Source organism: Trichoplusia ni, chromosome 3 (genome assembly GCF_003590095.1).
Source record: "Trichoplusia ni isolate ovarian cell line Hi5 chromosome 3, tn1, whole genome shotgun sequence".
NCBI classification, from domain to species: domain Eukaryota; kingdom Metazoa; phylum Arthropoda; class Insecta; order Lepidoptera; family Noctuidae; genus Trichoplusia; species Trichoplusia ni.
In genome coordinates this window covers 5,029,332-5,040,534 of record NC_039480.1, presented here as the reverse complement: position 1 = coordinate 5,040,534, position 11,203 = coordinate 5,029,332, and the positions used below count along the sequence as shown (strand labels likewise).

The 11,203-nt window shown below is 35.7% G+C and overlaps 1 protein-coding gene across 1 annotated transcript; it reads left to right on the top strand.

Annotated features, from left to right (window-relative positions):
• Positions 1 to 17: 17 nt before the first annotated feature.
• Positions 18 to 5,233, top strand: LOC113509012. The gene is made up of 5 exons (XM_026892245.1): positions 18 to 725; positions 2,589 to 2,771; positions 3,275 to 3,444; positions 4,204 to 4,384; positions 5,067 to 5,233. The coding sequence occupies exons 1-5, from the start codon at positions 556 to 558 to the stop codon at positions 5,149 to 5,151; spliced, it is 789 nt and encodes a 262-aa protein (XP_026748046.1). The 5' UTR covers positions 18 to 555; the 3' UTR covers positions 5,152 to 5,233.
• Positions 5,234 to 11,203: the final 5,970 nt, after the last annotated feature.

The window sequence follows — 11,203 nt, the reverse complement described above, 5'->3', positions numbered from 1 at the left end:
TTAATCAAACGAGCAGCAACACTATATTAAAAACGTCAAGAAATAAAAAAAAGCCGGAAGGCTGACTTAGTTTTTATTTTTATTGTTATTTGTTTAATTATTGTTATAATACTACGTTGATAGTAACAACCATAATTTTATCTAGTCTTAGAGCTTATTTCATGTCCAGAGTAATTTAATTGCAAATATCTGTGCTTGTGACGGGTTTATGGAGTCGTAAAACTGTTGATATAAAGTCCTTTGTTTGGGATACAGCTATTTCTCCGTGTTTTCTCGTGAAATGGGTGTGGAAAACTCATTTGGAAAGCGAATAAGGCGTGTTTTTATTGTTCTTTGTTAGAAACAAGTGGGAAAAGTGGTCAGACAAGCTTATTTTATCTTGAATGCATAGGCAACAGTGATTGAACATTTCGTAATATAATTTTATCCGTTTGCCGTCACAAATATGGCTGTGTTGCTCAATATTCGTTGTGAAAACCGTCTAAAAGGTATAAGGAACAAGAAGACTCCATTAATTATCCAATAGGAATCTTGTAAGTTGTGATAGACATCAAAATGTCAGCTCTGGAGGAGAAGAAAGATGTTTGGTCGATGAGAGACGACCGCCTTGATTCAAAGTACGAAAAATGTCGAAATATTACGGAAGAGATATACAAAAGGATAAATATAACATTTCAAATAAAGAAACTGGAAACAGCCACGCAGAGTGAACTCTCAGAACACAGGTAACTTGTCTATGCCTATTATTTTTTCTAATTTGTAATTATTTATGCTATAACTATTAAAAATGGATAGAAATACATTATTTAATTCTATAGAAATATATCTTATACCATTTTTGAGGATATTACTTCAAATAATTGGTGTTTGTTACTCTTCATCGGAATGGCCTTGAAAAATCCAAGAAAGTTTGTAAATTAGGCAAAAATATGTTTTTCTTGTTCTTATATATTTATTTTACATGTTTAATAGTAATGTAGAAATATTTTTAACTGTTATTTTCAAATAAAAAACAATTTAATTTCATTTTGTATTTTTTTTCTTTTTAAAAGGTTATGTTATAAAATTTCACTACATTTAACAATCTAGGTTTTAGTATGTTATAAAATTCTAGAAAAAATATTATCGTAAAATATATTTTATGCATTAATGTTTAGTATGACAAATTTAATTTAAAAAAGAACTTGGTAATTATGTGAACATGAACCAAACACACAAAATTTTGCTGTATAGAATAATTCTTCGAATATCAAAAAGTATGCAAAAATGTAATTAAAAATTAAAGACAATTTTTTTCTTCTTAGTGGTATGGTTGATGTACAAACTGGTTGGTATTTATACAAATTACGGTAGTATGGGCCATCCATGTCTCATCATCATCATCGGCCTAGCCTTTTCCAACTTTGTTGGGGTCGGCTACCAGTCTAACCAGATTCAGCTAAGTACCAGTGTTTTACAAGGAGCGACTGCCTATCTGACCTCCTCAACCCAGTTACCTGGGCGACACGATACCTCTTGGTTAGACTGGTTGTCAGACTTTTCAAGCTTCTGACTACCTGTAACGACTGTCAAAGATGTAAGAATAACAAGGGCTAGTCATGTCTGTTCTTCTAAAAAGCAGGGATAGAATACTTACTTACTCTGGTAGATTCCACATATGATTAGTTCTCAACAAGGCCTTCGCATGTTGGACCTGTGTGTTGTGACCTGTGTACACCTCAAAAGACCAGGTCTCTGCTCATGAATTAAAAGAGAAGTAGCACTTTTTGAAGGTCAAACTACAGGGCAGCACCCAGTTTCACCAAACCTACACTGCTTCGAAGGCCTTTTAAGAAATAGACAAGAAAAGTTGTAACATACTCCCCAGCAGCATGATCAATATGTCAATTTATAATTTCCATAATAAATTTAAGTGTATAGGGTGTGTGTATTTTGTTATAACCATAATACACGGTGATTTTTTAGTCGTCTTACAAAAGGAGCCCAGTTTATGTATCCGACGTAAAATACCCCTAGGCGCGATTTTTTTTTTTTATCGTCAACTAAGATAATAAGTACGAAGAAACATTAAACAAGAGAAATCTAAAATATACTCTTAAAAATGATAAAAACGCCGCCGCCCGCGCCCCTCACCATTATTAAAAGGCTCGGACTGCGCTCAGCACAGAGCTGTGTTTCTAGAAAACTACGAATTGCATCATAATATTGAATAAAAATTGCATTTTAAATTTATTCAAATCTCATAAATACCTATTTTATTATCATGAACGTGTTCTAGTCATTGGATACATGAACTGGGCTACTATGATACATGAAATGTGATGGAGTTTGTACCATTTTGCTATCTCTTTTCTGTCACGGGTTAACTTCATGGGAAGAGAAGCGGTCCCCGCAGCACAGGGACACAGGTCCAACATGCAGGGGCCTTGTTGAGAACTTTAATCTACTAGCTATCTTTCTTATTATTTGGTAGGCATAGGCATTCAATTGAAACAACTGATATATGCCTGCATCCTGTTATTCTTTCGTAGGCTGTTTTTGATTTAAGGTATAATATGTTCAAACAGTATTTCGATTTTATATTACAGTGACCAAATAGACAGTAACGACCTCAGCAACGAGACGGACCTGTTCGCGTGTGACAAGAGCGACTCACTATCAAGTAGCTCGGAGGCTGAGAAGCCGACGCTGACCTGTGAGAAGTACATCAACATTAATAATAATGAGGAGAAAGTTAAACGGGCGCAGGTTTATAAGAGGCCGAGGAAACGGTAAGTGGGGGGAGGGGCGAAAGGGGGAAGATAGGGTCTTTAGTTTACTTTTCGTATATTTTGGCAAAATACAGTCATGTATAGTTACCGGCATGGATCTTGAGTACTCAGAGGAAGAATTTGGATCGCTTTGCGCATCGTAAAATGAAACGCCAATCAATTGTGCGTACTCGTCGTCTTGAGGTGCATGCAACTGCAGCAAAGAACGAATTTCAACGAATCATGAGTGTCGGCTATGACGCGATGCGCTGCGGGACGTAGTTTTTTGCCCACATCACTGATATTCAGGTGGGCGAAGCTGCAAGCAAGAACTAGTATAAAAATAGTATTATCAGTCAACAGATCAGGTAGAAAATGAGTGGAAATTAAGTAGCTCTGTTAAGGAGTACCTATTTTCAGTCGCTCCTTGTAAAACACTAGCTCACTGCATCCGGTTTGATTTCAAGCCGACCACCACATAGTTGTGTAAACTCCAAAATGTTTATAACTAATTATTATTACAGATTCAGGAAACGAGTAAAGAAACGCCAGTCCAAGTGTCCCCGCAGCGATTCAGAGGGTTCAAGCGACGAGGCTTTGCCGCTCAGCCGAATAGTGGAGGTCGACAAGTGTGGCAACACCGAGTCACCGGACAACGTCATGGGCGTCCCTAATATTGTTATTATTACTAGAGGTTGGTAACATATGAGCTCGTGGCTAAGCTATAACCGCATAAGTGAATCGATCACAGGTTAAGCTACACTTGACGCGGTTGGTCCGTAGATGGGTGACCATCGTTGTCATAATGAGTTCCTCCGTGTTTCGGAAGGTACGTTAAATTGTGGGTCCCGCGTGTTATTCCTACTTATTTGACAGTCGTTACAGGTAGTCAGAAGCTAGAAAGTCTGACAACCAGTCTAACCAAGGGGTATCGTGTTGTCAGTAACTGTGTTGAGGAGGTCAGATATACAGCTGCTCCTTGTAAAACACTGGTACTTAGCTGAATCCGGTTAAACTGGTAGCTGACCCCAACATAGTTGGGAAAAGGCTAGGCCGATGATGAAAAATGGTAATCTAAGATCATGCGTAGGTAGAATTGTAAAATAGTACAGAAAGTAGAAACCAGCTGCCGCGGCTTGTGTCGGGTTCGATCCCCGCTTAAGACAAGTATTTTTGTGTGCCACGAATGCTTGTCGGGTGTCTTTGTGCATGTGACTTGAATGTTTGTGGAACTACGCGACACAAGGATTAAAGTCCTTACTGCGGGAGTCTTTTTCTAACTCATAACAAAACTAACTTGTCATGTTGAGTATTATATATCTTCACAAAATAATACCAACCTATAAAAAACCCAATGCTAGGCAAAAGTATTATCCTGTACAGAGACGGTACAAAATTTGGCAAAATTAATGTCAATTCGTAATTATTAAACACCATTTTCCTATACTTCCAGATTTAAAACCGAAACTACAGGCCGATAAGAAGGCGACCCCTGCTATCCAAGAAACGACTCCTGTGAAGAAGGTCCGTGACATTGAGGGCAAGGCTCAGCCTCTTGACCTCAAGCAAGAGAGGCAGGAGTGGAGGAACTGTGACCTCTGTAGCCTGTCGTTTAGAGGCGAGCGGGGGCTGAGGTCAGTCGCTATCTATAAGAACTTAGTGGTCAGATAAAAAGCCAACCCCTTTGCCCTATGACTGCACGGATAGCTGAGTGGTTGAGGTCATCACGCCAAACCTACTGGGCTCGAGGTGTTGCGAGTTCGATCCCCTCGTAGGACAAATATTTGTGTGATCCACTAATGCTTGTTCTGAGTTTGAGTGTCCTTGTGCATGTGATTTGTATATTTGTGAAACCCTCCGGCACAAAGATTTAATTCATTAGTGAAGGAGACTTTATAAAAAACACAAAGATGATAAATCCATCCTTAATCAGTCATAAATAACAGGCATCTCGATCGAACCTAGTACCAAGCTCCCAATCCCGGGCTCCTAAAAAATTAACCGATGCCTTTCAAGACCTAAACACCAGCTATCACAGACCAACAACATCACCATTCAACATCCATCCTTATTTTTCCCTCGTTTTTATATACACTCACTTTCTTGTTTGTTTGATGTTCCGGTTGGATTTTTGCAACTCAATTTTGAGGCACTTCCCTATAATCTAGCAGGCTGAAATGTTCAGGGTAGCTTCAAACCCGATGACAATTCAATTTACAACTATAAACTGGACCGAATTTTTGATAAAATTTTAATGGAGTGACATTTAAAAACCTATTATTTTTGTCTACTCATTCATATATTTATCTTCAACAGACGCCACATGACAATGTCTCACGTAACAAGTCAAGATGAAACCAAGAAGTCCAACAAAACGGAACAACGACAGCAACCTGCTTAGATGGGTAATGTGTGTAATGACCGGCGGCCATTTTGTTAGCTAGACTGATGAAGTGTAGACCAGAGGTAAATGTACACGGCAGTACGAAAATGGTTAAACATGCCTGGGTTATAGCAAAAGATGTTGATAAAAATCAAAAATATGAAGGTAAATGCAGGAAAATATAAAGAATTGTTTAAAAATTTAAAGAATAAGATGGAAAGGCTTAGACATATTTGAAATTTGAAAACGGTCTCTTCATAAATCGAAATATAAATACCGTAAATCGGGGTGAATAGAGTTGCAAGGGGTGAATAGAAAATAGTATTTTTTGGGGGTTTCATGAATTTTTTCTTACACAAAAATGCTTAAACACAATTATTTAATGAAATGCTTGAGAATTTTCGTATAATCTTTATATTTGTCTTGTTAAACGTCTTAATTTTAGTGAAAACTCTGGTTCTATCCACCCCAGAACAGCTTCTATTCACCCCGTTTTACTCTATCCATATTTTTTTATGTATAAAAATTTATAGCTGTTCGTTAGTCTCGCTAAAACTCGAGAACGGCTGAACCGATTTGGATTAGTTTAGTCTAGATATATTCGTGAAAGTCCAGGGAAGGTTTAAACGGTGATAAAATACGGAAAAGTTGCAAAAAAATGTGTTTTGTCTGCATTTTTATCATCGACTGTTACAGCTAGTATATTATGTTATTTTTGACAAATCTTATTCGGCCGTTTAGATTGAACAAGCTTGAGTCAAAAATAACGAGTTTTATTAAAATTAGTTTAATCGTTTGTCCATATCTATATATTTTCTTCTGGTCTAAAACTTATCACCAGAAATTTAAAGGTATTTTTTTTTGTTAAAATACCATAAACAATGGTTGCCGGTCATTATCTTTTATTATGAAAACGTTTTAAACATAGTCTATGAAAGCTAGTTTTGAAGTTTTTTGGTAATTTTATTAAAATTATTATTATTATAAAAAAAAAATGTTTTGGATGATGGTAGTGTGAAAATGTTGACGACACCTGGTTTCTTAATGCGTGCTTAAATATAATTTTTATGGTAATGAAAATAATGTCGCTACTGTCCAACTCAGGCTGTCCGATCTAAGAAAGGACCTTTGACAGGTCCATATAATGCCTGAAACAAGCTGTTTCCAGTCCCACGGAAACATAAAATCGGGATAAAAACTACCCTATGTGTTAATTCTGGTTATAGACTACCTGTGTACCAAGTTTCGTCTAAATCCGTTCAGTGGTTTTTGCGTGAAAGAGGAACAAACAACCATACTTACAAACTTTCGCGTTTATAATATTAGTAGGATTGCTATGAAAGTTCGCGAGCCAATCTAACCACTTTAAGGTGTCAAGTAGCGATATAACAAAGTATTCTCATCAATCCCACTGCTGGGCAAAATTATCTTAAGCTATATCTACAGATAGAGAATAGCATTATTTAAAAAATATATTTAAGCACTTTTTTTGAAATCGGGTAATTAGAAGTGAAAAAGTGTCAATACTGTCAATTTAGTGCCAATTTGAAACTGTCATTTTGCTTATTGCAAACATTGACAGTATTGTAATGAGATTTAATAGACAATTAACGATTTTTGTCTAGACCATCGTTAGAAGAGAGCCTTGGCAGTGTTTGGTACTTTGTGGTACTTTTAGTGACAGTGTTGGCACTTTTAGTGGTAAGGCGGTAAAATATCTGTGATTGTTCGGCGCATTGTGATGTAGGTTAAAAACGTGATGGGTGGACATAGGTTTATTTTTTATTTAGAAAAAAAAAGATGGCGGTGCTAAACCTATTAAATAGGAGAACTAAATTGTTTTTATTTAATTATCTTTCGGAATATAATAAAATTAAAAATAAATACCGTCGATTTTTCGGACAAAGAATTTCGTATATTTTAATTGAAAATTTAATGATCTGCTAAGAAAGAAAAGTTTTTAAAATTATATTATTATTAAATATGTATTTATTAATATTTGAAAGGTAAACCTATGTCTTTTTTTATTGAAAGAAAAAAAAAAACGTTTTGGCATTTACAAGTACAAAATTCTATTTAGTAAAAGATGGAAAAGAATTGTCATTTTTCTAAAAAAAAAAACGTTGAATAAAGAAAATTGTAGATTTTAACTAAACTTCTTCTATATAAGATTAAGAATTTTTAAAGAAAACAGTTTTTTCTGATCTGTCTAGTGTTGCCAGTTAAGGTGTAGTGTTAAGGGTGTTGCAATATAAGAAAATGTGTTTTTTTTTTTAAAGCGGTGCTATTTTTTTTTTGTTTGTTTTGTATAAGTCAAGATATTTTGACTAGTCAGTTAAATATTTGCCACGTACTGTTCCTAATGTTTGTATTGTTCATTGAAGTTTATTTTTGAGTGGCTACTTAAATATGTAATTTTACTATTACTACTTAAAAAGATAAAAAATCAAACCTCAGAAAGGATTCGAACCTGCGACTTCGAAACGTGCAAGTCGCTTTACCTACTAATCTACGAATTGTAATGTGACATATTTTATGCTGGAGAGAATTTTAAAATGGAATTGTATTCGAACCTACACTATTGCCAAACAAATCCATACATGGAACTACAAGGCTATCACGACATTCGATGTTTTAAATGTAATTCTTCTATACATAGGTATGTCACTGATGATATGATTTCTCCTAAACGACTGGACCGCTTTAAACGAATTTTTGTGGTGGGTGGAGTTCTGGATGGTGTAGATTAACAGCTAGTCAGAACGAATTTCGCTAAATCAGCTAGTCTTGTACATATGTCCCTAGCAAAGGTTTTTTGAATTACAAATAAATTCTAAAAAAGAAAAATGGGGATTTGGAAAATAAATATTATCCGATTCACAGACCTACCCAATATACGCAGACAAAATTTATTAAAAATCGGTCATTTCGGAGTTCCATTACGTACACCGTGACACGACAATTTCATATATAGATTGTTACATATTTAGTCATCATCGGCCTAGTCTTTTCCCAACTATGTTGTGGTCGGCTTCCAGTTTAACCGGATTCAGCTAAGTACCAGTGTTGTACAAGGAGCAACTGCCTATCTGACCTCCTCAACCCAGTTACCTGGGCAACACGATACCCCTTGGTTAGACTGGTTTTCAGACTTTTCAAGCTTCTGACTTATTCTACATATTTAGTAGCTTCTCAAAAAAGCCTTTTCATTTGAACACTTCGAGAATTTCAATTAGAATATAACTTGACTTTATCTATTGAATGTTTTTAATGAGATACTCTTCGGAGTTATTGTTCACATATCTTAAAATGTTTTTTAGCGCAATGGAGAAACTGTATGTATGTCTGTATGTATTATTATTTTTATATATTAATATAATATTGTATCACAGGATAATCAATTTATAACCAATTCATAAATTAATGTTTGATAAGTCAATTTTTAGGTTACCGTTAATTATGGTTCAAACGAAAGCCTCTTAGTAAGATTCCGCTGTTTATCTGTCTGTTTCCAGACCGTAGCTCATGAATAGTGATAACTTAACAGTTGAAGTTTTCACTGATAGAGTATTGCTATTGATGCTACAACAAGAAGAATATGTACATAGAAATTGAGGTTAAGCAACGCTTGGTATGGTCTTAAATTTGACGGGTGACCAAGTTCTGCTTACTTTTTTTTCTTTCGCTTGTTTGTACGGAACCTTCAACGTCTCGAGTCCGACTCGCACTTGAACAGTATTCTTTATTTTTGAACTCCGTGATACAATATTAAATAAATATTTTCCGAAATTATTTTTAATAATTAAATATTTGACTTAAATGATCTCCGTTATGTGTCATTGGATCTTTTTGGTGCAATTATGGGTGTTGCCATACTATTAATATAAAAAAAATACTATTTTTATTTTTTTCCTATAGTAACTTAGAGGTCTATTGCATAGATAGAATAATTTTTCTAATTAATAAGGCTTTATTATTTGCTCTGACACTTAAATTAGATTTGTGTGTCTATTTTTAATTAGATTTTAGGAAATTATTGATTTTTTTTTGACATTTCTTGTTGATTGGTGATTTTGTTGGAAAACGCAATTTTTTCAACCATTTATATACATTTTATATAATAATTCCAGTCTATATACGTCCCACTGTTGGGCACAGGCCTCTTCCCGTATAGGCGAGGTTTGAGTATTGATCACCACGCTAGCTCACTGCGGGCGATTTCAGATTCCAACATTTGTAATCCAGGTTTCCTCACGATGTTTTCCTTCACTGTTTGTCAGTGGTGTCTTGGACTAATATATAACTTTGAAAAAGTCACATTTCACCTGTTTAAATCCATGTATAGAAAAAGTCCTCAATCTTTCTCTATATGAAAATAGGCCGTTGCCCAACAGTGGGATAGATACAGTCTGTTATTATATTGAAAATTACTTCAAGTATAAAAATTGCGTATTCATGAAAAACTGTTCCTTTTTTTATTATATTATTATTTTAATGTAAATAATTAATTGTTATGTCAAGAAACTAGAATTTAATAAAACTTCAAATATTTCGTTCTTTACTGAATCGTTTTCATAGATATAAGTCCGGTTTCATGAATTCCTTGCATTTTTTTGTGTAAAGCCCTTTTTACATGAACAGTGCCGGCGTAAGGGCCACTGACACCCCGGGCAAAAATATTGTGGCGCCCACTTGAGGGCAGCAATATCAAGTGTTAGTTATTTGCTGATCCCAAGTAAAATTATATTAAGAATTTCATCTTTCCTTTAGCGTTACGTTTGGCGGTGGAAGTATTCCACCTCTAGCGTAGAGCACAGTTCTGAGGGTTTGCGCCAGGAGAGGCAAGAGACTCCAACTTTAGACCTTGGCGCCCCCCAGAATTTGTCGCCCTGGGCCATCGCCCCATCACGCCTCCCCCCCCCCCCCCCCTAACGCCGGCACTGTACATGAAGCCAAGTATGCGATACTCTCTACCTGTAGTATAGAATTAAATCATTTATTTTGCAAATAGGATATTTCATCACTTATGTCTTCTTTGAGAACGCTGGAGTCGACGTTTCCTATCTGACTACCCTTAGAAAAAATGTCGAAGCAAACTCAGGGGTCGTAGTCTCTTAAAAGCCAGAAAATTTTAAAATGCGAGTAAAGTGTGTATCCTTGCGACTATCTTTATACACAATCATCATTGGCCTAGCCTTTTCCCAACTATGTTGGGGTCGGCTACCAGTCGACCCGGTTTCAGCTAAGTACCAGTGTTTAACAAGGAGCGACTGCCTATCTGACCTCATCAACCCAGTTACCTGGGCAACACGATACCCCTTAGTTAGACTGGTTGTCAGACTTCAAGCTTCTGACTACCTTAACGACTGTCAAAGATATAGGAATAACAGGCGGGACACACAATTTAACCAAGGGGTATCGTGTTGCCCAGGTAACTGGGTTGAGGAGGTCAGATAGGCAGTCGCTCCTTGTAAAACACTGGTACTTAGCTGAATCCGGTCAGACTGGAAGCCGACCCCAACATAGTTGGGAAAAGGCTAGGCCGATGATGATAGAGTTTGTATAACACGCGGATACTACAGTCCGAGGGTTTCGGATATTTGTCACTCCGTGTCCGAAGATCCTTAGAAAAAAATATCAGAAAAAGATTTTGTAAGTCATCATTATTATTCTTAACTCAATTGATTGCCTTTTGCATAAAGTATAGAGTATTTTTATGTTTCTTTTTTCCTTGTTATAGTTAATATTTAGTTGTAAAGAATTGTCTTTGGGATAATATAATCTGTGGTGTCCATGGTCATATTATAGATATGTTCTCTTAAATGATGTTTAGAAGCTTTTTAATGTGTGTTGAATAAAATAGGTAAAAAGTCAAGCGTTGTCCGTATCCGAAATCGATCTCATCTTTTTGATTGGTTTCGGATATCCGAAAGTTTCGGTTAACTTTTATATCAGTTTCGGATATTTCGGATATCAGATTATTTCGGTTACGGTAATAACATCACTATTGATATAATTTCAACATACATTAAAATTAAAGCCTCTTATTTTGGTGATTTTATAAGTTAAT

Bases quoted from the DNA above. Each gene is read 5' to 3' on its own strand.
- LOC113509012 (XM_026892245.1), top strand. From the start codon at position 556: ATGTCAGCTCTGGAGGAGAAGAAAGATGTTTGGTCGATGAGAGACGAC. The intron at 726-2,588 runs GTAACTTGTCTA...TTTATATTACAG, and splicing joins AGTGAACTCTCAGAACACAG to TGACCAAATAGACAGTAACG. The intron at 4,385-5,066 runs GTCAGTCGCTAT...TATCTTCAACAG, and splicing joins AGAGGCGAGCGGGGGCTGAG to ACGCCACATGACAATGTCTC.